This window comes from Curcuma longa, chromosome 3, assembly GCF_044706935.1.
Source record: "Curcuma longa cultivar G26 ecotype Majalengka, Jawa Barat chromosome 3, ITB_CL_G26_1.1, whole genome shotgun sequence".
NCBI lineage: Eukaryota > Viridiplantae > Streptophyta > Magnoliopsida > Zingiberales > Zingiberaceae > Curcuma > Curcuma longa.
In genome coordinates this window covers 1,637,012-1,662,864 of record NC_133863.1, presented here as the reverse complement: position 1 = coordinate 1,662,864, position 25,853 = coordinate 1,637,012, and the positions used below count along the sequence as shown (strand labels likewise).

The following is a 25,853-nucleotide window of genomic DNA, read 5'->3' as shown; positions in this document are numbered from 1 at the left end:
CTCGTGGAAGGTTGACTTGGCTTCTCTATTAATGCAACACCTAATCCTCCTAGATTTTTTATATGTTATATCATTCTCACTGTGTTTTTCCCTCTCTTCAAAGCCGCCATGAGGGCCTTGAGCATGGTGGAGGCGGAGCTTCCTCCGGGGTTCAGGTTCCATCCAAGGGATGACGAGCTCATCTGCGACTACCTTGCAGTAAAGCTCGCTGGGAACTATGGCTGTCCTATGATGTTGGATGTCGATCCCAATAAGTGTGAGCCATGGGATCTCCCTGGTGAGGCTTCTGTCTTCTTTTAAGATCGTGAAGTAGCTTATTGTTACTATTTCTTATGGTTTATGTCTGATGGAGTTGTTGTGGTATATTATCTTCTCTCCTTCCGTTCCCTGAGCATGCAATCTTTTGCAGCTGCAAACTTGTGCATGTTCTTTTGGAACGCCTGTTCTGATTTTCCAAGGATAAAGTTTAAAGATCCCCATCATAATGCATTTCTGTACCTTTCCATGGCTTCTACAAGTTTTCTTATTTCCTGTACCCTTCCATAGCTTCTTCAAACCATGTGGAAACTTTTCCATTTGCATCATCCATTGGCTTAATCTAGTTTTAGAGAGAACATTTTATTTTATTTTTGTCTGCAGTTGGCTTTTGATTCAGATTATTTGGTGAAATTGTGATGAAAATTATACCCTAAATTTACAAATTCTCTTTCGAAGTTCATCCTGATTAGCTCACTAGATGCTTCTCTTTTCACTTTCCAATGGAAATTTTTCTTTGACCAAACTTTCCACCACCCTTCAATCGCCTGGAGTTTATCCTGATTCATGATTGAAGTGGACAACCTTTTTCTGTATTATTTCCTTTTGTCCTGATTGAGATGATCTGAATCAAAACTTAAGAAAAAAAAAAGCATGATATCAGGAGGAGAAAACTTTACTACTTTTATTCTTTCCCTGTTCATCTACAGATTTTCACTAAACATCCTCTATGTCCATGTACCTTCACCTATAATTTGGTCCTGTGTAAAAATATTGATTCCCAACTCAAAGATAACTTTCTAAAGATGTTGATGGATATTATAACAATCACATCTTATGGTTCCACTAAGAACCACACACGTGTTAGTTTTACTCATCCACCATCATAGCCTCTAGTTTTTTAGTGCTAATCCAGCTGGCTGATATCCAAGTAAAGTGAGGTCTGAAATGGTTGACGCTGACATCTTTCCTTGTGCTGTGAGACTCATTGGTGGAGACTTCCATATGATCCAGAGATCGACAGCGCTGCAACCAATCATCCATCATGGAGTTAGGTCCACAGCTGATGCTGAAAACGGCATGAGCTAGTGCTTGCCTCATGTCACCAACTCTGTCCATGCCTTCTCGATGACAATTCCAATCTTGTTACAAATTTTAGCTTAATTTGAATTCCTGTCAATTTAGTCTTGAAGTACTGAATTTTGTATGCATCTGAACCTATTCTCTCTTCTTTCATTGTGTATGAAAATGTTGAATTTTGATGCGCTGGATCCAGCTACTGCATGCGTGGGGGGCAATGAATGGTACTTCTTTAGCCTTCAAGATCAAAAATATGCAACCGGGCAGAGAAAGAACAGGGCGACCGTGTCAGGCTACTGGAAGGCCACCGGGAAGGATAGATCAGTGGTCCGGAAGGGTGTGCTGGTGGGTATGAGGAAGACTTTGGTTTTCTATCAAGGAAGAGCTCCCAAGGGAAAGAAGACAGAATGGGTCATGCATGAATATCGCATGGAAGATTATGCTGCTGCAACCCAAAAGATGCTGCCCTTCAAGGTATAACATCTTAATCTCTCTCTAACCGTTGTAAAAATAAGTACTTGATAAAGATATTGACTGAGTGCTAGATTATAAATTATTGAGTACGAGTAAGAATTATATATGTAGCTTATAAAAAAAAAAACTTGTGGAAGAAGTTGCTAATCATTCACAAGATTTGAAAACTTGCAGGGTTTATTGGTCTCCGATATAATATCTGAATGATAGGAACTCATCTTAATCGCTCAACTGCCATATCTAGCAATCAATTTCTGAACACGCTTTCTCCAATCAGTTATTATCCTTTCATCATATTGATTACGACACATATGTTTCTTATGTGAGCAGGAAGATTGGGTGCTCTGCAGAGTGTTCTACAAGGGAAGGGAGGTGTCCGCCAAGGTAAACAAGGAGACGGGCCAAGATGATCCAGGCTCTATGCCCCTCCCACCGCTCCTTGACTACACCACTGACCAAACCCCACTTGACTTGAAAGGGTTTGGGCAGGTGCCCTGCTTCTCCAGCATAACTCCAAGCCGCACGCTTCACGTCCCAACCATAACGCCACACCTGCCTAACTCGGGCTCTGGACTGAACCAGTTCACTGGTGACAGAAAGCTCACGAACTCAGTAGTGAGCCATCTCGGCAAGCTGGAAGGTGACCCAAAGCAAAGTATGGTGCAGAATTTAGTATCTGAAGAGTGTTTGTGGGGTTACTCAGCACAGGGTGGTCTGCCACCTGCGTGGATTCCTTTTTGAGATATGATGAAGTTGCAGTGGAATTACTAGAACATGATGCCTACTATTTACATACCCACTATAGTTCTCCATATAATTAGTGTGACGAGATTTGGTGCTTTTGAAACCGTTTTATATTCTTAATTTCTATAATGAGAAGTTGTGTTATGGTGGATAGGCCCGAGGGGATTTGAAAACATGTTGATGAATACAGAGTGTGACAGTGATGTCGATAGCTAATGGAATAAGATGTAGACTGGTGCCGAAAGCCAATGTGATTTGCTTATTTACACTGTCAAACACAACACATAATAGAGGTGAAATAGAATTAATTTGATGCCAAAAAATTATGGAGAAAATTCAAACCCTAACTTTTACATTTTTCTGAAAGCTATTTTCTGTAAATTTTAAATAAAAACTTAAAAAATATCAGCCAAATTTCCAATATTAATAATAAGCAATTAGTTCTAAATTTGATTGTTCTCATTGTTGTTTCTATTTTTTTCCCTCTCCTTTGATGATCTTTATAGGTCGATCACAGTTTACATAAATTTATATTATAATGTTAAACATTTTGAACTTTCAGATGCTCAAAAAGGTAATTACCTCGTGGCAGTTTTTACATATTCTATGTTTAGTATTTACATATTAATCGATTTGCAGAGTGAAAATCATAAATGTATTTAATATTTAGATGTAATAATCTAAAATTGAGTATTTGAAGTATCGCTATGTCTAAAATTGTATTTTTTTTACTATAGATATTACTGTAAGCTTGTTACACCTTCTGTACCATTGAGGAAGAAAAGGAAACATAGATCTGCATTGTACGTTAGAAATAATAATAGTCCGAATACACATTCCGAGTCTTACTCACATCACATTTGTTATCAACTCAGATTCCCCTCAAGAACAGCAGTGCTTCGATATCATAAAAAAGAATAAAGATTGAACATGATGCTGAACCAATCCAAAGATCATCATAGAGTACCATAACACCTTTTCATGAGATGAATTGCACATTAAATGAAATCTAAGATGAAGCTATATATATTTTTCTCTAATACAAGCTCTACCTCTGGCTTATGTCCAAAATGCGCATAGTATGTTTCTGCAAATTACTAATTTGGCTCCCCATAGCAGTTTGAAAATCTAGCAAATCGAAGTGAAAGAATGATTCTGACAGCTACAAGTGCATGGTGAAAGAGAACCCTAACTTGAGAAGACACATGATTAACATACAGTATACAAAGCAAAATATGGTTAGGCCTTATGCCCGTACGTCTCTTAAAGATTAAATACATCATAATGAAAAGGAAAAGAAAGAATGACAAAGCAACGAAAAGGAAGTCTTAAGGGCTGAAGAGTTTACGGAAGGGCCCGTCTTTCCTATCCTTGGCAGCTTCTGTTAATGCAAGGAACCGCTTGAAACCCGTTGTCGCCGCTCCTCTACCAAGAGCTGCAGCCCGAGCAAGGACATCTTCCCGGGAGGTCATAACTACGGAAGTAGATGTATTATTACTTGCTGGAGTAGCTGAGACTGAAGATGTAGCAGTAGAAGATGTTGATGGTGCAGCAGGAGCAGAGATGGGTGCCGACGGGATTACTACTGATGGTGCCACCGCTGGATGCCTGACTGCGGAGTTGTGCTTGTTAAAATCATCAAGAATACCTTGTTGATCTGCTTTCTTTAAGCCCTACAATATAAAACAATCAGATTATCATCAAGCCGTGTAGACCTAACTATTTGGGGTTGGGTAACACAAATCAATCAGATGCCCCACAACATATAATTCATTATTCTTAAATTTGCTTTTGGAGCCAGGAAGATTGTCAAAAAAGAATATGGATTTACCTTTCATGATCAAAACGTTGTTATAAGAAGAGACTACAAGCAAAAGCTGTGTCAGCCATCATCAATAAGCTTTACCTTCAGTTTGAAATGACAAAGCTATAACCTCTTACATCAGGGAAATGAAGAAACTAGAGGGATCGATTTTAGTATAAAATCTGATCAAACATATGAAAAGAACAACTTCAGTTGAACTCTATTAAGTTCTAAGCTGAGGAGTTGAATTTGATTCAAATACAAAGAAAAATAATGACACCAAAACAGATGTTCACTGAACTCTGTAGTCATTTTCCTGACCTAGTGTTTAGTCACCAAAATAGTCACTCCTACAGTTCAAAATAATTGTCACAGAAGTAACACTTGAGGAGCTTGTTCACCATCGAAACATTCTGTTTAAATTCTCGACAAACCTTACTAAACATAAGATGATACTAGAAAAGGGGGACCCTCAGGAGCAAGCCAGGACAACTTTAAAATGTGTTAGGAGAAACATAAGGAGAAAAATAAAGTATAGAACCTTCAGGTCGAGAATCCTCTGGAACTCAGCAGGTGTTCCCTCAGGAAGTAGTGCTCTGTAAGTATTTGCAACAGAATCGATCGGAGATAATATAACCTGCATAATAAATTAGCCCATAGACTTCGGAATTTACCCTCAGGTGAGAAAGGTAATGGCAGAATCAATTTCATACCTTCAACAGGGCTTCAGCTTTACTCATCTCACGACCAACAAATTTTGAATAGCTAGCAGCAACTGCTGTCTGTTGAATAGAAATAATAATGTTTCTGTACTAGAATCCACAATAACACAAGAATATGAAAAAAGTTCAGTAACTATTTAAGAGTCATGTTGGAATCTGAATCAGAGTTAATGGTTTTAGTACCTATCAGAATAGATGACAGGAATCCTAGTGTTCAATAAAATTCTCAATCAAGTTTTGTTCTTTGGAAGTATGACTTGTAATATAAACATCTTGATATTCAACATAACAGGTTCTAAAATGAACTAAATATGCAGTCCCCTTGACAAGTACCAATGTGACTTCAGCTACAAACTGCTTAATTCAAGGAATAGCAAGGAATATAATGAGAAGTAACACTATGTACCTGCTTTCCCAATGCAGGAATCTCCATAAGGATTGTCTTTACTGCTTGAGTATCTAATAACATCTACAGAAAATAGAATATAGGTTGTGCTTCACAAAATCCTCCAGTTGTCTGTATAAAGGAATCAGCAAGGAATTTGAATTACCTGTTGAGCACCAGTTTCTGATATATGTTTGCATTTGAAAATGTTATGGTATAAACGTGGACCAAGAGATGCTGCTAACTGCAGAAACCAAGTTTTTCTCAAACCATTAAAGTCTAACAAAGGCACAAAATGGGCAAGAGAAGAAAAAAGAACCTAGTAATGTAAATGATAATTAAGCCCGTATACCATTGTCTAACAAAGATACAAAATGGACAAAAAATTGAAAAAAAGAAACCCAAAAGGTAAGTCATGAAGAAGAATATTAAGCCCAAGCCCACATATAGTCTAGGTAGCATAAATATTCAAGAATAGGAGCGGACATTCTAAATCCATTGCCAAATTTTAGAGGAACGATTTCCATGTATTGGGAAATCAATTTCTTATCTAACAAGAAAGAATCCGTTGGCAGATCAAGTTTGCATATTAGTAGAAAACATGAGAACGTAATTATTCTGATATAAATATTCTTGTCAAACAGATTTAGGGGCTTTACCAACAAATTGCATAGAAGTACAAAGATGGAAACTATTTAATACATTATTAATTTGTTCTGCAATTTTCACCAGTACTTTCAAAGGCATTGCAGAAATTTCAAATGTTAGGAAAATTGTGATCGCCAAAACCTGCTCAATCCTGGAACTCAAAATTATTCTATAATTGCAGAAAAATTCAATAAATGATCAATGGTGTAGTAATTGTAGATTTTAATTAAATCATTAGTTTAATGCATTGTTTTCTAATTTACCAGACAATTACTTATCCAAGATGGTTAAATTCTGTCCACACGCTTGCAACTTATATAGCAGATACTTGAATATTATGAAGTTGCATTTGATGGCTTGACCAATGTGATCTGTAGACCCACCTTGTCCAAGAAGAACTGAAAGTAAGTAGGGGAGAGTAGGCTTCCAAGCACAGGAATACTACTTCCAAGAATAGAGCTGACACCATTGACATACCTGCAAATCAAGACCAGGAGACACCAATCAAATTTCACATCCAACTTGAGAAGTCGTTGAACAATTAAATCAGCACATAAGGAGCAGTGATGCTTTCTGCTGGACAAAAACACTGATTTACTGTGCACGTATACAGTCTAAATGAAAGGAAGGACCAGATCATCATATTTGAATTATTTATTTAGAAAATCACATTGACAACTAAATGCTCGTTGATCAAGTTTCCTCCAAATTTAGGAATTAGATAAAATATACTTACTCTGATTGGTCACCGACACTTTCAATAGTTGCCCAAGGTACTCGTGTCATGGCTATCATTTCAGCATCAAACTTTGTCTCTAGACCATGGACTAGTGTCACTAATGCTTTCGTAATCACTTGGAAGAACTCATCCTGCACAATGAAAATGCACATACATTCATAAAAGCCTTGATGCTTAAATATCCTGTGCGCAATACAATAAACTTGAAACTTATTACCTGAACTTCTGACATGTCCACCTTATCTGCAAACGAAGGGTCAATAATCTTTGAAACATTTTCAGCTAGCTCACCAGACTAACAACAAAGTAGCGTAAGTTAACTTGGATATAGACAAATCCACATCATTTAGCATTATAATTCAGAAAACTATAGTTCATCATCCACAGAATGTTGCTACAAAATGATTGGATATCCTACATGTGATCACACATAGAGATGAAAATTTTAAGGAATGGTAGAAGAATAATCTTCAATGTAAATGACAGGAAAAACCATCGTTATCTGTTTTTTCAAGGTTGCAATAAAATCTTCATGTATCAAGAATTTGTGGTTTGGCTTCAATTATATCAAATATACTATATATTTAGCTGTTCAAATAGGTAGGTAGGAGGAAACAAGTCCAACTTACAGTTTTATGGCAGTACTCTGCAGTGTTGATGATGTAGCATATCATTCTCTCATCTCTGTCAGATGTCTGCAGTGGTTGTCAACGAATAAGCATAACAAGAAAAGAGCATATTGAAAGCTTGGGTCATAAATAAGGGGAAAATCATGGTAATGACCTTAATCTGCCCATCTGTCCCAGTAGCAGCTGCAACAATCCCAGCACCGCCTTTGGGCAATCTAGCATACAACTTTGTTGCATATGCTTTCAAAATTCTTTGAAACACCTATTTAGAAAAAGTTTGGAGTCAGGGTAATGCAACATTAATTACCATGCCTATTTTCTTTACCATGCAAAACATATTTTAGCAATAGGTTCAGGATAATCATTTTACAGAAATGTATTCAAATTTTTTTAGATTTAGCAAGATGAAAACACAAATTTTCTTTTAACAGTTTTACCTGCTTATTTCTTGGAAAATACACAAGAAATGCAACAGAATAACAGATCAGACATGAATATACATACCTCAAACAAATTAAACAATGTTTGATTCTTTGTTAAAGCACTGCATCGTTTTAAGCTTCTCCTTATTATTAGGAATACCTGAAGCATTAAAAGTACAAAATAAAACAAGTAACTAATAGAAACAAATTTTACTCTAAAAACCAAATAATGTCACCATTAGTTTCCTTTGAAATTTTTGCTCAGTCAAATAAAATGCATCTTCGTAAGCAAAAAAACATCACAATTTTATGTTCTTCATAAATACCACTACATGTCTGATTACTCTAAACCCAGCATGTAGTTGCTGTTGTTTTCTTTAACACCCTTCAACCATTTGCTTTTCAAAAGAAATATGAATTAAACAAAGTGAGCATAGAATACTAATTAAAAAAACAACAGAAGGAAACTTAGTTTGGGAAGCTTGAAAAACAAAGGACACAAGTATAATGGAAAGCAAAGACTAAGCAAATAATATCTTATCCTGAGCTTAAGTGGCACAAACTTTCTCAGGGAGAAAGAATGGTTATGTAATATAATTCATGAGAAAATGCAGCATTTCTCCTCATTTCACACGAACCGAGTCATTGTGAATCTCTATGTAAAACTTATTAGCAAACTGATTCCCTTGACCAAAAAATGGCTTTCCTCCTTCCAAGCAACTTAGTAACACAAAGTATTCTCCTCCTCAAACAACACTAATGATCAGATTAAACCAAATTTCTGATTAAGCACTACCCAGCTCTTTTAATGTCACTTAGAGGTCTGCATCTCCAGTGAGTCCAAGATAGGATTTAATGACGTGTAGATGCTTGTCTATCTGTATGATGCTTCCCATAAACAGATATAGATTGCTGGATCATTATGGAGCCGGAAGATTAATAGAAACTGATTAGCATTGGGAAGAATTGTTATAATTGTTATTTTCCATTGTTCCTTATTCCCATATAGATGTGTTGTTTCCTTTTTAAAGGGGAGTCTTGGCGCAACGGTAAAGTTGTTGCTGTGTGATCTAGTAATCACGAACTCGAGTCGTGGATACAATCTCTTGCAATACAGGGTAAGATCGCGTACAATAGATCTTGAGACCTCATATTGGAGGGAACTTCGTGCACTGGGTTGCCCCTAATGTGTTGTTCCTTTTTCAATTCTACAAAATGATGGTTGGACCAGCTATGTTATATGAAACTCAATGTTAGGCTATGACTCGAGCACATGAGATGAGAATCACAGAGAAGAAGATGTTAAGGTAGATACACAAACATACAAGGATGGATAAGAAATGAGAACATTAGAGAGAAAATTGGATTGCACTTATTGAGAAAAAACTCCTTTAAGATGGTACGAACATATACTTAGATAACCAGTAAATGCTCTAGTTAGACAATGTGAATCTATGATAAATACACACATTAAACGAGAAAGAGGAAAATCAAAGAAGACTTGGTTAGTAATAATAAAAATAATAATAAATTTATTTAAATATAAATGATAATATAATAGGAAATAGAGTCTAATGATATACAAGAATCTATATAGCCGACTCCACCTAATGGGATAAGACTTAGTAGTAGTAGTTGTTGTTGTTGTATGTGTTGTTTCCTTTTTCCCAACCCAAGTGCTTCTTGTACATTGTCTTTCTCTCAATGTTCAAATTAATTGATCAACATGCGTTGCCAATCAAAAGATATGGCTCCACTATGAAAGACTCAGATGGATTCAAGTTCTTAATGTTAGCACCAGTTTATCAACTGGAAGAGAATTTATTTTTATTTCTCCAATCTTCCTGTGAGATCGAATTATGACTTATTTACACATTGAGAATAGACAGGAGCAAGTTTCTAATTCCACCTGAACCTAACAAATTTTATCTGTTGAAATAAGATATTACAGCATTAACTGGAAAATATTGAATTTTTTAGCAGAAAGAACGATGTAGTGTCTTGTCTCAATATTAGCCTGGTGTCAATATATACACCACTGAAAGTGTTTTTTAAATGTTTCAATATAAAGAAATTCTACCAACATAAAAGTTCCAAGTTCAACTATACAATACCTGCATGCTACTTGACAAAATATTAGTTTGACTCCCCTCTTCAGTTTCCCAAGTTTCTTCCTATAGAAGAACATTTCCAAAAGTTAGACATCATGCCCAAAGGAGAACATTTAATGAAGTTAAATATGTTTAACAACCTGAACAAGTTTTTCCAAGTGCTCCATTAGAGTCTTCTCCTCTAGCTCTACATACACTGCCAAATGTGTTTCAAAGCAAGACGAAATAATTCCACGGAAGTTGAACTGCAAGAGAGAATTAATATTAGTATTGGACCTGAAGTATATATAATGCAGGATGGGTCCAAATATCACAAGGAAAACCAAGATACTTACCCCAGCCCCCGGCACTGTCAAATCTTTTTGCTTGTCCTTGTCCTAGAAAACAAAAGGATGTTTAGGGCGGTAATTAATCATTTTAGCAACTAAAATAACTAGAGAGCATTTGGTGCATACTAATTCATCTCCACCATGTTGCAAAGCAAGCTTTTTCTCATATTTCTTGCGAATGTCTGAGACAATTTTCTTGTTGCTTTCTCCCTCACCAGTTTCTTCATCACTACCAAATTCTGTATTCCGAGTGCTTGCAGTTCCTCCACTAAATTTCTCTGCCAACTCTTCCTCAAATTCAAGAGTTCGCTGAAGTGCCTGAAATATATAGTGTGATTATGTAATAATATTTTCAGACAACAAATTATTGTGCTTCAAGGAAAATAATAAAATTGCTCATAAAGTAAAAAAGCAACATAACATCCTCTTCTATTTAAACTGAGAAGCTTTTTCTAAAACTATTAGAATATTACTACATAGAACTGACAAAAAAAAAATTGCCTTTTGATGTTTAGTTAAAAGAAAATACATACATGTTTATTTATTTTCTCAATATAAAATTTGACATGACAATACAGCAATTTGCTAAGAATGCAGCTTGGGGTGAACTTTTATGTACACGCTAGTTATTACCACCTGCAAAAGCAATTTAGTTGTTCTAGATTCAGTCTTTCTAGGTAAAATTCATTCAACCGAGTTGGAATCATCAATTCCACTAATGTTAATTTGCTCATTAAATCTGAGTGCTGCTATTCATCACAACCAATCCCTATTGCAATAGGTTGAATTGTTGCTCTATGCATAGAGAAAGAGAGCAACTTGGTATAGATAAGCTTGTGCTGGTGAATTGACAAACATCTTTGATGGATGTGATATAGCACATTTAAATCAGAAATATTAACAAAAAAAAGGTATTATTATACATAACGATTACAAGGAAAAAGGTTGTCCAAGTTAATAGAAATGGAGATAGAATTACTGTATTTAAGTTCATTTTAAGATATGAGATACTAAAAGTTGAAGTGCTTGTGCCCCTCAAGTACCATTGAATGAGCAAATTAAAATGAAATTATGGAAGAACCTAGGTGAAATTATGTACGGTACCTATGAGTGAAAATATCTTAAAAGGAGATTTAGATAGATATTTAAGGACAGCATAGACGGAATAGACAGGTGAATTTGGAGGATTTAGATTCAAGGAGAGAAACAAAGAGTGCAATACAATATTGGATTTTGGTGTGTTATTTGCAAATGATAGTATGCAAAATGATGTATAAATAGAAAGTTTAGAAATCAAGTTTTAAGCTAAATAATTTGAAATGTACATATGAAATATACTTTCAACAATATGAAAAGAATTAGTAAAGGTATATGGACTCAGGTACCAAACATAACAGAAGGATTTATAAGTAAATGAAGATAAGCATCCTTTTTCAACTGTTAGTTATCTAAGACTTTGGTTCACAACACTAGTTAGTTATCTAAGACTTAAGTTTTTGTCATTTCCCTAAGTCCATCGTGAACTGATTTATAACCCCTGAAAGATATGAATAACTAAGGTATAATTAAACACAACTGACAAGGCATCATATACTCTGAAATAAGAAATATGGAACTACCATTAGTAGTGTTGCAACATCTGGTTTCTCTTTCAGATTATTGAGAATATCCACAAGCTGTGACCTGCAAACTTATACATAATGAATCAGCTAGCTGAAGATCATAGGTGCAACCAATTGAACACCGACATCATGCAAAAAATATTTAAGAAAACATAAATCAAAAACGTAAATGCATATATTATTTCCATACAGGGCATATCCATAATGTCAAAGGCTGGAATTGCTTATTAAGTTTGAATGACAAGATACAGGATCAGGGAAACAAGAAAACATTATCAGCTACATTTGCAGATACTAAAACCAACTTCTGAAATGATTGTTCAAAATCAAATGACAGGCAATAATCAATCATGATTTCATGGTAACAAAACGCATCTATTTCCATGTTACTAACACAGTAGATTGATCAAGATAACAAAATATATCTTTTAGATATAATGCTCCTCTTTACCTTATGATGTTTTGATTCCCTGAATTGGCTAACTTTGATTAGAATGTGTCTTTTATCTTTAAGAAAGCTAACAAGAAATATACAATGTTCAATAAAGTAAAATCACTGAGAAGCAGTAGATTTTCAAAAACATGGAGAAGCAGTGGAAAAGTTTAAAAGCATCAAATGATTAACAGTAACTTTACTTTCATATCTTGCAAACACAAGGCAAGGCCAAATGTTCCACAAAAGATCGTGAGTTTTTCAGCCAATAATGGATGCAGTGTAACATCGGGTTTTTCTGACAAACCTGGTCATCTTACAGAACTGGATGCACAGGAGATAGTCAACATGCCATGCAGAAGGGAAAATTTTCCAAACATCCTCATTTGTTCGCAATCGACGCTTAATCCATGCATATCTCCTCTCTGTCTTATCCAGCTTTGCTAGTTCTAGTTTAAAAAATGGGGAGTAACACAATTTCTCAGATCACTGAAATGAAATTGAAGGAGTTTAAAATGATTTGACGGAAAGCAACCTGCTCCCTCAAATATCTGGCGATATGAAGTAAGCTCCTTGCTGCAGAAATTTCTTACTAGTTCTTCCCTTACAGATGGCTCTAGTGCATCCACAACCAAGCAAGCATCAGTCAACTGCTGCAGCAAATTAGTTTCTTCTGTCTCTTTTCCAGTACCTAAGCTGCAAGTTGGCAATCAGTTGATTTAAATGGTTGCCTCTAAACAATTGAAATTGCAATATCTAGGGTAGCAAATGCAAAATAAGGCAATTCTACAGTAAAGCAAAATCTAGGAATCACTATTTTGTAACGCTTTTAAGAGGTCCTCAGGACTGATATTGACACATATGGTCTACTTATTTTGACAATAATGCTTATCATTTCCATATTTCATGAGTGTACATAGAGTAAGCATCATCACAGTTCTCAAATCTTCTGTATGATTCTTCAACAAAAGGCATCTAACAAAATAACCTATATAAAGCCTTTTCCAAGTTTTCCTTTGGAAGCTTGTACATGTGCTGAGTTGACAGTAATCATTTCCAGTTTCTTAGCATTTGATAAAACTTATGTGAAGAGTAAATACTCATTCTATATCATCACCAACCCCATTAGCACATTTAGATAGTATCTCCAAGATAGAGCACCGATAATTGATTGCAACTACCTGCCATTATTTTGTTAAGTAAAACTGGGAAAGTTGAATTACAATGTACACAAATCAACTCTCTGACATAGTAGAGTACTGGGAAGTCAACTACTGGCATAGTTGAACGGGTTGTTTCTATGGTCACAATAACATGGTTTGAATCCTCATTCTAGTCATGGGTATGCCAATTCATCATCAATTATCTCAATTTTTTAGTGCAAGAGGTGTAGGGGTATAGGAATTTTTTAATGCAAGAGGTGTGGGGAATGCACTATTTGGATCAAGAATTCCAAATCTTTACATATTAACAACATCAGTTCAACTCTATGGTTCTTCTTGCAAGTATTGTACCAGAGCTGTGAATCAGTCAGTATACATGAATGAAGTCCATTTTCATCAAATTCAACAGCTACTACCTTGAGAAGTCTGAAAATACATGAGATTTAAGAATTTTCTTGATGTTCTTGAATTTCTCTCTAAGCTCAGATATTTTTGGTATATCCCTGTACGCTTCAAAGTGATTGCACAACTGGTTTACTGCCTGGAAAAAAATTGCAACTTTTAATGTTAGTGCATTGTGAAAAGTGATTCAATGGGTGCATTAACATTGGCTTGACATAGCATAGCTCATCATTTTGTTTTAAAATTACAAAGATTAAATGCATTTAGACATGATTCCTATAGTACTCAGAACATACCTAGCACTGAATCACAAAATTACATTAGTGTTACCTCCAACTGTGCAGCAGCTTCCTTATACTGGCGTTTTGCAGCCATTATTTGAAGTTGTTCAACAGCCGATACTGTAAGCACATTGATTCCAATTTAAAAAATGCATAAGTATCAATTCCCCATCATCAGGAAGTCATGCCAACAAATATTTCCTCATGCAGCATAATATGAGGAACCAATCATGCAAATTTTATAAACTACAAGAAGAAATATCAATCATACTGATAATATACGAGTATAGTTCACCACTCAACTTAGCAAGCATCTATGCCAACCCTGAAATCCTTAGTATTGATCAACTGTATCAAAGTAAGTTTGAAAAATTAGAAACTAATACTACCATTCAGAATAATCTGATAGCTTGGATTAGAATCATGCAGACTTTTGACCGAAATTTATTCCATGATTTTTGAGAAAGTCAAAAGGAGAACATTAAAAAACTGTTGCAGAAACAACAAGAACACCGAGCTGAATTAGTTTAGAGAAAAGATATATAATACTTCATTAACACAAGTGGTAGACACTTATAGTAAAAACTTTAAGAAACCTAGTCTATTGAAGACCAGCACTATGTTAGTTAATTTTCTCTTATTCGCTTTTGTTATTTCTTTTCTACTTCTTGTTGTCGCCGTCGTCATCATCAAGAAGTCTAGTCTCAGACTCTCTCTCAGCTATTTGGAATCTACTAATTGGCCTCGAACATTTCCATACCATTTTGACTTATATATGTATTGAAGCTACAAGTACAGCCAATTGCTATTAGATAATTATTTTTTATTTTATCTTTTCTAGTAACCTAACACTTAAATTTTTTGCATACTCATCTTTTGTTATAATAATTTTTCATCCATAAAATATAACTGTTCTACCATTAAATTTTTATTCTCTAAAAGCTCTGTTCCATTTTAACCACCCACTCTATTTGTATTAAGCATGTCATCACGAATATCTTCTTGTTAAATACGGACCAAGATATGGAAACCTCTTCTTATGGAATTTCATGTTTATCTATCTTAACTATATCCTCAAATCTTTCCTTAATACTATAATTATGTTCCATGTATTCAGCTTGAATTCTACTTAACCTGAACCTTTAGTTTCTGAAGTTCTTCTATATAATCCTAAGTTTAGATAAATTTTTGTTAGGAATGATGACTAAATAAGGGAGTATGTCATAGACATTCAAAGACCATGTATAAGGTTGACTAGATAATCAAAAGGCAGTTACCAATAGAAGAAAAAAAATTCAGAAAGCATATAGAAACTTATGCATGGTTCCCTCTCTCTCTATGAAATGCACACTAGCAGACGTGCAATCAAAACTCCAGAAGCAAGCAAATAGTATCTAGGAAAATAATGACAAGGAACATAAACACGAAAGAGAGAGGAATCAGAAAGCCAACCTAGCATGGTAAGACGATGAAGAGCTGTAATCGTGGTTGTTATATGTTTCTTTGCACAGTCCAATTTCTTAATATCGCGACAAATTTCTTGAACCATTGTTTCACTTTGTTCAGCCTTTGTTTTTATTTCACGTATTTTGTGCATAAGTTCCTGGACATAAAATGAAATATACAATTAACAACTAGATAATATGTTCACAATAAGAACTATATTCAATTCCCAAAGATCCTTCATTTCATTTGTTGAGGATCTCATAGAAGTATGCATAATCTAACAGAAATACCTCACGAATTTCTCTCTGAGTTATGAATATTAGTAACCCAAAGGAGAACCACAGGAGAAAAAGAAATGGACCTGAACAGCATGTGTTGCAGAAGCAAGATCTTCCTTTGCTTTTGTGCCAGAGTTACTCTAGCATCCAAAAATACAACAATCATTATTAAAACCCTGAGACAATCTGTGAAGATACCAGACAGCACACTTTGCAAAGGTGTCAATCAGAGAAGCTCAGTACTCAAGAAGAAAAATAGAGACATAGACAGAAAAATAAAAGAGAGAGGAAAGCACAGTCTAGGGAAAATTAAAACAGCTGGAAGACCTGTTGTCGAACTGCAGCTAATATACTTGCGTCCACACGGCGTATCTCACTTTGTATTTTCTGCATAAGTGGCTCCACCCCAGATAATGATGCTTCTGAATATTACAAGATAGTTCACAATATCAGTTTGATATTTATCGCACTTATTTTACTTATTTTAGCGCTCTTTAGCTTCTGATTCAGTGAAACCAATCTATATCTAATAAAACATGCATGTGCATCGGCCAAGGAAATGCATCTGGCTACAGTGAAGTGGTGAGCTACACCATCTATCAGATCCAATTCAATAATTTAACTTGTGATATTTAGGCATCTGGTTTGTCCCGAACCCACGGTTATGATTGATGAACTCAAAGATTTAGTTGCTCATCAGAATGAAGATTGAACTAGGAAGCAAATCAAAATTTAGGGAAATTAAGATACAAAAAACCATTATCAATCAGAAACAATCTGATGCTTTAAATAGACATAACAAATGCGTCGAACCGTTAGGAAACATCTGGTTGATGTACTCCAAAGCACTGGACTTGTCCATCACCTCTCAACTCCTTAATCAATCACCGAAAAGACGAATCTGAATCCAAACCGGCCAGAAAAAAAGGAGGAAGGCTGCAGGCCAATGCGCAATCAATATTGCAAGAATCAACGTCGGCGCCTAACGTGCGGACGTAGAATTACGCGATCATCTGCAAGATCTACAACATTGCATCGAAGAAACAACGTCCTGTGCAGGAGGATGAGGAGAAAGAATCAGATCCAGAGAATGGGGGATTCTCACCGAGTTAGCCAATTTCAAACCCTAGGAAGTGGATAGAACTCCGAGGACTAGGAGCCGAGCTGGAATGAGACGTGCGGAGGGAGGAGATTACCTCTTCTCTTCCTCTCGACGATTGGAATTGGGCATTCGTTTCTTCTTCCTGAATAAGAAACCGAGATCTCTCGAGTGGTCTCCCCGTTCTACTGCAAAATATTCCAGCTTCATGACCACTGGAACAGAAGCCAACCCGAGAACCTCCCGGCCCGGACCGAACTGACTCCAGGGAATCCCGGTTTAAGTGCGATTCGACTCACTTACCTCACGTAGGGAAATACGGGCTGATGAAAGATGGGCTCCGATTAATCAACTGGCCCAATTATGATCACGATATCGTGGGTTTCTTAATGGGCTCCACAAATAGGATTAGCAGTGAGAGACCGTGGGTTTCTTGATGGGCTCTGAACAAATATATGTATGTTTCACGGGCATGTGCTGCCTACTGTTATATTCAGCTATCAATGCTCTAATTAATAATTAACCTTTTTTTTTTTCCTTCTGTTTTTTTTTTTATGTTGACAGGCAAACTACACACTAAAAATAAAAAATTATCAAATAATAATAATTAAAAAAAAATCAATCATGACGAAGCCATGATAATGTTCTCTTCTATCATGATCAACTATAATTTCTCGATTTACCTTCTCATAAATGATCGTAGGATCGATAATGACCATTAAAGTTGCGGATTCCACTTTTTACTTAAAAGAGAACTAAATCACAAGAGGAGAACCACTTTTGATGCATGTGAATGATGTCCTTTCCCACAAATCCTGTTGAAGAAGACAATGTAGTCACATAAATTATCCATTCATCAGGTCCAACGACGACAACCTTCTCACATGCCTCTGTCCCATAAAAACATTTAAGGCTAACAAAAGGCCTTTCCTTCTTGAACCAGAGACATGTTTTGTAATGATCTCAATAGCAAAGGACAAAAAGTAGCTAGACATTCCCCTACTCGAACCACAGACAACCTTATTTTTGTTTCTTCTTGCGCATCAACTGAATCTGAGAAACTTACAGAGGTTAACAAAATCCATGTCTAGCTCCTATCATTGAGCATTAACTGCACAAGTTACATTTACATCACTTGCAAGTATAAATCACGATATAAGACAACATACCTTTAGAGATGGGTTGCTTCATTAACCAAATCATGTATGAATCTACTTTCCCAGAATAGGTTCAACCTTCAAAGTCATTATATAAGCATCATCCATATAAGTTGTTTCAAGAACCTTAAGGATACAAGGAAAGAGCCCTGAGCTGGACAGGATAACCAAAGCTGCAAAATTACCATATTTCGTACACAAGACAAACAAACACCACGGAGCTTAATGTATCAATTGACAATACTGCTTTACAAGTTATCCTAAAAGTGGAATAGCTGTACTTTTTGAGGCATTTTTACAGTACAATATATGAGAAGATACTGCCTTAGACTATAGCATGGCTATAGCTATTCACAAATGATCCACTGTAGCATTTTTCTTATTTTCCCCACGACCATGGAGGAAAGTTGTCTTTGTTTCTTCACTCACCCTTTCTTTCTATTCACCACTTTTTGGTTGTAGGCAAGCAATGGCTGATGATACGAAGTCCCTCTATCGCTCTCCAGATTTAGGTTTCATCACCAAGAGGTCAAAGATCAGTAAACATGAAGAAAGCCTACACCATGACTTGATGAATAAGTGAAATTCTAAAGGTCATTAAGCACTTCGACAGACAATTGCCCAGACCACAACAACACAAGCTCTTCAATCCAACATTACCTCGTTAGACCTAATCATATCCATTTATGGTGACTTTCGCCATGATTTTATGCCTTTCTGATTGATCTTGAATGGCCAGCTTTTTCTACGCTTTGGACTTTCAGAGAAGATGCCAGATGCGAAAGCCTGCTGAATCCACAGTTCGAACTCGTAGTCCTTGGTAATCATCTCAGCCTCTAGTCCCCATGGATATCTAGAACGATTGGATCGCAGTCCTGTCCTGTCCAAACCAACCATATTCACATGAAAGGTTGGTCCATGAGTATTAGGCTTGCAAGACATTCCCTGCATATCAGATTGTAAGGAGTTAGATGAAAATGACTGGAGATTGGTTATAATTGTATTACCAATAAAGTAAGTTTGCATGTGACAAGATGATCATAGCGGCAAAAAAATGGAAGATGACATTGTTGAAATGATATGATCAGTCAGGCTTACCTAATATGATATGATATGCATAATTGCATATCATAACCTAATATGAAAGTAGAAAGTGATACAATTACTTGTACTAGATGGGTTTGAAACAAATAGGTCTCGTGAAATTAACAGAAAAGGATGAAGAAAGAGCATGGGGATATAAGTGAAAATCATATAAACTTCAAATTATTAGTGTGAACGCCCGCTATTTCAACTAACAAGTATATAACGATGAATATATAATTAAATTAAAACAACTTGAAAAAGTATATATGCAATTATGAATGCAAAAATAAAAGAACTAATTTAAATCTTGGCTACTACTCCTGAGTTAATAAAATCTGTCACACGTAATATAGGCCAGGCTTATAAATGTTTGCCTACTAATGCAAGGATTAAAAAGAATGAAACAAGATGATCAAATCCAGATGCTTACCTGACAACTTGCCCATTCTGATACATCGAATATCTTGCTCTCTGCACACACAAAGGCCCGTGGTATTTCCATCTGAAAAAGAAATAAAAATAAAAATTGTCTATATATATATACTGCAACATGGAAAATAAAGGCAATTGTCACTAAGACTGGATACATTTGGACAAAAAGATAGGAGGGGATGGAGAGAAAGGATTACAAATTTACACAAAGTGTGACAGCCCATGTGTTACGTTCGCTCCCCCTCTCATTTCCTCTCCTATCTTTTCATCCAAGTAAACCAAGTCTAAAAGATACAAGAAGCAGGAAATGGTTGTAAAATTGCTGCTTTAAGGTACAAAGAGCTTGATATTGTGCCATTTTCATGTTCTCAACGTGGTTAAGACTTTAAATCAAATCAAATCATTTTCCAAGCAAATCTACAGACTACACCAACCCAATACTTCATGACATACTCTTCTGTGTAGAAGAAACATACTCTTTAACTAAGGTTTCATATGTTATTCAGGAAATTACCAAGATGAAGGATTCCAAAAATGTTTGTTGTTTTATAAGAACATCAGCAGTATGCAGCATACAGAGTGTCTCTTTGCACAAAATTAAGGAGTCAATTATCAAAGAGGATTTTTCCTGAAATTTAACTCTCTTTATGTATTTATTCACAGATCAGTTAAAAAAAGGCTGACCCAGTGAATCAGTCTTTATTTACTGAGATAAAAAATCACAAAAACAAGTCCAGTTTAGCTTCTGCTCTCTGATGAGCTTCCAGCCACAACAGTGGCTCAATGAAAAGATAGCTCGAAGCTAGGTGTCTTGAAGCTTCCCTTGCAAACCAATCTGAACAGGTATTTCCCTTCCTATCACAAGGCTTAAAATTTATTTTATAACTTCTGGGCTGCAGATCTCTCATCTTCCCCACTTCAATAGAGCATGGGCCTGTGCATGATCGTTCTCTTCTTACAATTTTACAGGGTTCCAAACAGTCCAATTCAGTAATCTCCTGCTTTTCTATTAAAAAAATTATAAAAGAAAAAGTAGCAGTCTGCTGATTCAGGGCCTTGAGGTTAATTTTAGCCCCACTCTGATGCTGACAATTTCTGCCTCCGAAGTGAAGAATAGGCCATTTGCATGCATGAATTTTTAAACAACAATACAGCCTCCTAGTCCAACGCCCAATTTTCCCCAAATGACCAATTAATTCAGCTTACCTGAGGATGGTTGTAAAATGAGGGTGGACCAATGAATGCTTAGATTCAGCAACATCTCCCTTTCAAACTAGAGACACTAGAGAAACAAACAGCTAATGTTGAGCTTGAGTACAATCTCTAAATGCATTATTAGTCCTTGTTTCATTTTACATTTTTATTTTAATATTTATAATAAACAGTAACATCTCAAGTGGACCTACATAACAACACGCCAGGAACAATAGAAAAAGGCGAGTTAGATGAGGCCCCCTTCAAAAAAAAAAATTGTTGGGAACTCTTGTGATGCTTGAACAGGATAAAAGAATACCTTCAGAGGTGAAATTATAGTTGTTGAGCGCCGACTTTCTACCCAACCATCTCCATCTTTAGCTTGATGACACTGGAAGCAATCCTAATGCAAAAGAAAATCACAGTCAAGCGCCAAAAATAACGAAGTTGTAGCATATGATCTGAGGATTATAACATTAAAGTCTTGATTAATTTTCACCTGACACCACCTTGCCCTAGCTTTATTTCGATTAGTGCATATCCATATATGAGACTTTCCACACTTCGTGCACTCAATACGCCTGGATTCTTCAGAACGGTACTCAACCCCTCCCTATGATTTAACACAATTGCATGGCTACATCAGTTATTCAAATCCCCTACAATAAAATTACTCATCCGATATGCCAAACAAATAATTATTTAATATATTACACAAACCAAATCAGACCATGAAAAAAAAATACTGTTCCATGTGATCATCTGTTGTAACAAACAAATTACTAGTATAACCATCCAATATTGGGAAATGGAAAAGCAATGCAATGCTTAAACACATACAAATGCACTTGTGATGAAAATTTTGAAAAAAGTGCAAACACTGATGAAATGTTGACAACATTATGCTACTAAATGTACATAGAACGATAAAATTGCATGTTTCATTGTATGATTGTCTATCACAAGGCATGCAAGAATTTAGAAACATGTAGAGGCACTAGCATGATTAATACTAGCATAGATATTCCTGTTTTGCAACAAATGCTAAAATCAAAATATTTATCATAGTTACAGCATACATCATGTAAATTAATACCTTCTGAGATGCAGTGGAAGACCTCTGGCACACCCTACCAGATTCTTCCTTCCTCAATTGTTCATCATAATTTTTCTTCTTAGTTAAATCTGAAAGAACCTGAAATTTATTGATCATTAGTTGCCAAATATTACCCATACATGTAAAAAATATATATAAAAAAAAACAACATCAGGCACTCATTGTTGCCCATTTAAAACACTTCATATGTAATTTACCTCATATGCGCACTTGAGCTTGTCGAAGGACTCACATGCTAGTGAACCTCCAGCTCCTAAATTTTTGTCAGGGTGCACAAGCAAAACCTAGGAATCAATTCACATAACCTAACTTATACTGTTCTGTGGTCTATCCATCAGTTAAGATTATTCTCTAATGAAAGGAACACTTGTGAATAAGAGTTCAAACTGCGCACCTTTTTATGGTATTCCTTCTTTAATATCTTAGGATCAATATTTATGTTCCTAGGAAAATCCAGAACTTCATAATGATTTGAACAGCTAATTATCCTCCTCATCTCAACCAACGAAGATGCTTCAACTACAACAACCTTGCTAGGGGAAGCATCCTTTTGAGTATTTGTAATAGTAGATACCTCCGGTGTGCTGCAAGCTGATTTAGAGCATGCCACATCTTCAGGTTCAGTTATTGGAGTAGAATATTCAGTGTCTATAGAGAAGTCTTCCATGACTGGTTCTGAATCCTTTTGCTCTTCTATGTGTATGCTTTCATCAGTATAGTTGTATCTTTGATGCAACTTATTTAAAATATCATTAGAGATGAAAGAAAGATTTAACGACAGGAAAACTCCTAGTAATCCAACCCGGGTATAGACAGAATAAACAGAATATGCAGTTGCCAACAAGGTCAAGAACCATGCACGATTAAGTGAGAACATATAACCTGTACACAATCAGAATAGAAAAACCCACTTACTGGAAAAGTATGAGAAAGTCAGTACAGATGTAGTATAAAAATTTATTTGCATACCTGCAGTTATTAATACAATTGCTGTCATCCAGAAGTATCCATAGATCCACATGATCAAAATTCCATAATGCCCAACAATAAAAAGTCCAGGTGTAAAGCCCAAGTAGTGAATGGCTACAGAAGCAGCAGCCTGGACCAACCAGTGGAAGAACCAGTTGAGATGGGGTATAGAAATGCCATCAAAATGCAAAATTACAAAGGATGAAATGTATAAAAGGTATATTAATTATCAAGAAATCATTCATACATTTTTTACAATCATCAAGAGTTTTACACTGGGGATATGGAGCCAAACATACAAACATACAAGTAATATGATTAAAAGTGATTTTATAACATATATTATATAATGTGTAGTAAGTATATATTCTAAAAAGTATATTGGAGTCAATTGAGCCCTAAAGAGCCTGTGTAGCTCCACCACTACCACTAGTCACAACACAAGAATACCAAGTAAGATTGAATAGTTCCCTTTGAATATTAAACTTGGACCCTATTGTAAAAGCCAACCACTAAATTTTAAAGGTAGACAAGTTGAATCAATTAAGAGTTAAAGATACAAGGGGTACCTAAGTTAAATAAATAAAAGTGATTTAAAGGACCTCAAGATTACTAGCAATATCACCAAGCATAGAGATCAAGCGGGGTACAAGGTTCATGTAACCAATCAGAAATAGTTAGCACTAGCATGGCTTCATGATTATGGCAATTGGTCCATTTCATAAATTCATAATATGGGCGTTCGAAGTTAATCAAACTGTGGATAAAATACAGAAACAAAAGAAACAAGCAAAAGTGGAATAAAGGAGTATAGAAGAGAAACAGTTATTGCAAATTAAGAAAATAGATTTCCAAGGCAAAGATATATGCTTACCGTAACAAATATTACTAACAAATTGTTAAGTAGCTTTAGGAGTTTTTGTGCATGGATAGAAAGCAAAACTCTTTGGTACACCATCAGTGACAAAGCAATATTTTAAAGAAAAAATAACTTTTACATCAAGAAAACCATCTGGTAAACAGGAAGTATATGTTTTACAAGCATTATATATTTCAATATAATATACTCATACTACTGTGACATAATGTTACTCCAAAATCCCTAACACTTGTCTTAATATGGCCCATTTAGGAAGAGCAATCAAATCAAATATGATATCATCTGGTTTTTATAGAAATGGTCACTATAAGAGACTTCCAAATTTCAATATCCTTCTATGAGATGCACATGAAGTTTTAGTGCATCACTCCTGTTTACCAGTGCTGGTCACAGCGAATAAGAGATGTACTGAATATGTGCATGCTTTAAAATACAATTGTGGTTGGATTGTAAGAATTTCTACTGCTTAGAACATATTATTGTGGATTTTATAATAGGAAAGGTTAACTAAGGCATTAGGCTATTGAGAACATAAGATCATCAACTTTCACGGTCAAGGCAGCATGGATTTGACCATACGTATTAGAAGAAATTTGAAGGAGAACGTATAAAAACGTCTAACCAACACAAACACTAGAGAAGATAAAGAGAAGCGTAAAAAAATGAAGCTTGAAAGACCAGATGAAGAAACAGTGTTCACGTATAAAAATAATTTGATAGATACGAACCAGACTCAGAAGCACATAAAGTAGTGATGTTGTTGAAGCCAAGCAAAGGAAGAAACTCCACAAAATGACGAATAGGGCTGTTGGACCCAAAGTAAGCACGGACCTCAGACCTCCCACAGCACATTCCCTCCACTGCGACAAAAACCTAAGAAGAAACCTAGCAGCAGCCACGCACAATCGATAGATCAGAGGCCAGTGACGCTCAAATAGAAACAACAGCCTCTCTCTGGTGGAGCCAGCAGCAACTCGGATTCTCGAAAAGGGTTGCTTCTTTGAATGGAACAGTTTCCAGCCTCGCTTAAACAAGCCTTCGCTGCCCATGGAATTGCAGACGCCTATTGCTAATTATAGACCTTCCAAAAGAGACCCACCCGAACCTTTATCATCCGAACATATCCATAGATAAATACGATACAGACTCGCAAGCAACCATATTCATAGAGAAAAGCTAGATTTTATTCAACAATAAACTCTCAAATATCTAGCTAGAGAATTCGACCAGATCCCTCTTTTCATCGGTCGTCACCCCCAATGCAATCTATATGATGCGCCAACATTTTTCAGAAAGGTCAGCAAAAACTAGAAGTTCTCAGGGGAAAAAAACCATTTTTAATACTACAAAAATCGGTCAAAATCCTCCTTTTCCACTTACTCCATCTTATTCACTAGAACCTTAGGCGCCGTCTTCAATCCTGCCGACGGCAACAGCAGGAAAAAGAAATCCGGTCTTCCTTCCACAAAATGAAAAAGAAAAGACGAAACACGGGAATCTGAGGAACCCTATCTTTATTCGGCTGCTTTTTCGTCGGCTACGGCCACTGCTCGTGAAAAAGTGGCCAAGTGAGTGAAAGAACAAGATTGCAGTGAACAAAGGATAAAGATGAGAAGATCAGCGAGACGATAAAACGAAGGCCGAAACACGAGCTTCGTGAACTGGTTGCGGTGGACTGGCGCAGGATTGAAATGGCGACGACGATGATGAGAGAGGCGTATCGAACACCAAACTCAAACACGAAAAACAATACTGGCAATTAATCGACCTCCATCCTTACCGTAGACGGGGACGAAATGAAGTACCAATCGGAAACGTTGTACGAGTTTGGGTACAAAAGAAGTATATAGAAGGCGTGACTCCCGCACGAAATGAGAAGGCATCAATATCAATTTTAATTAAAATATAATAATTTTACTTTATGTTATATTGATTATGTGAAATAAGGGAAT

The 25,853-nt window shown here is 35.9% G+C and overlaps 3 protein-coding genes across 7 annotated transcripts; 1 reads left to right on the top strand and 2 right to left on the bottom strand.

Annotated features, from left to right (window-relative positions):
- Window positions 1-25: 25 nt before the first annotated feature.
- LOC141823980 (NAC domain-containing protein 21/22-like) lies at window positions 26-2,764 on the top strand. The gene is made up of 3 exons (XM_074711195.1): window positions 26-277; window positions 1,532-1,809; window positions 2,140-2,764. The coding sequence occupies exons 1-3, from the start codon at window positions 109-111 to the stop codon at window positions 2,548-2,550; spliced, it is 858 nt and encodes a 285-aa protein (XP_074567296.1). The 5' UTR covers window positions 26-108; the 3' UTR covers window positions 2,551-2,764.
- A 962-nt stretch (window positions 2,765-3,726) lies between these two features.
- LOC141824666 (vacuolar protein sorting-associated protein 53 A) lies at window positions 3,727-17,248 on the bottom strand. 4 transcript variants are annotated; one of them, XM_074711993.1, is made up of 25 exons: window positions 17,164-17,248; window positions 16,781-17,093; window positions 16,295-16,389; window positions 16,051-16,107; window positions 15,696-15,846; window positions 14,293-14,363; window positions 13,977-14,101; window positions 12,933-13,093; window positions 12,705-12,846; window positions 11,962-12,025; window positions 10,469-10,660; window positions 10,349-10,390; window positions 10,154-10,258; window positions 10,017-10,076; window positions 7,985-8,062; window positions 7,635-7,742; window positions 7,481-7,546; window positions 7,069-7,146; window positions 6,849-6,982; window positions 6,496-6,589; window positions 5,631-5,708; window positions 5,486-5,548; window positions 5,071-5,139; window positions 4,899-4,994; window positions 3,727-4,226 (listed from the first exon to the last, which is right to left on the bottom strand). In XM_074711993.1, the coding sequence occupies exons 2-25, from the start codon at window positions 16,827-16,829 to the stop codon at window positions 3,882-3,884; spliced, it is 2,523 nt and encodes an 840-aa protein (XP_074568094.1). In that variant the 5' UTR covers window positions 16,830-17,093; window positions 17,164-17,248; the 3' UTR covers window positions 3,727-3,881. The 4 variants fall into 4 exon arrangements, with proteins under 4 accessions (XP_074568094.1, XP_074568093.1, XP_074568095.1 ...); XM_074711992.1 differs by having other exon boundaries at window positions 16,781-17,018; window positions 17,164-17,246; XM_074711994.1 differs by having other exon boundaries at window positions 16,781-16,989; window positions 17,073-17,229.
- Window positions 17,249-18,426: 1,178 nt separating this feature from the next.
- On the bottom strand, window positions 18,427-25,615 carry LOC141824896 (uncharacterized). 2 transcript variants are annotated; one of them, XM_074712233.1, is made up of 10 exons: window positions 24,630-25,615; window positions 23,022-23,151; window positions 22,447-22,934; window positions 22,250-22,336; window positions 22,032-22,130; window positions 21,435-21,548; window positions 21,255-21,338; window positions 19,740-19,811; window positions 18,884-19,168; window positions 18,427-18,779 (listed from the first exon to the last, which is right to left on the bottom strand). In XM_074712233.1, exons 1-9 carry the CDS (start codon window positions 24,948-24,950, stop codon window positions 18,908-18,910), a joined length of 1,656 nt encoding a protein of 551 aa, XP_074568334.1. In that variant the 5' UTR covers window positions 24,951-25,615; the 3' UTR covers window positions 18,427-18,779; window positions 18,884-18,907. The 2 variants fall into 2 exon arrangements, with proteins under 2 accessions (XP_074568334.1, XP_074568333.1); XM_074712232.1 differs by having other exon boundaries at window positions 18,427-19,168.
- Window positions 25,616-25,853: the final 238 nt, after the last annotated feature.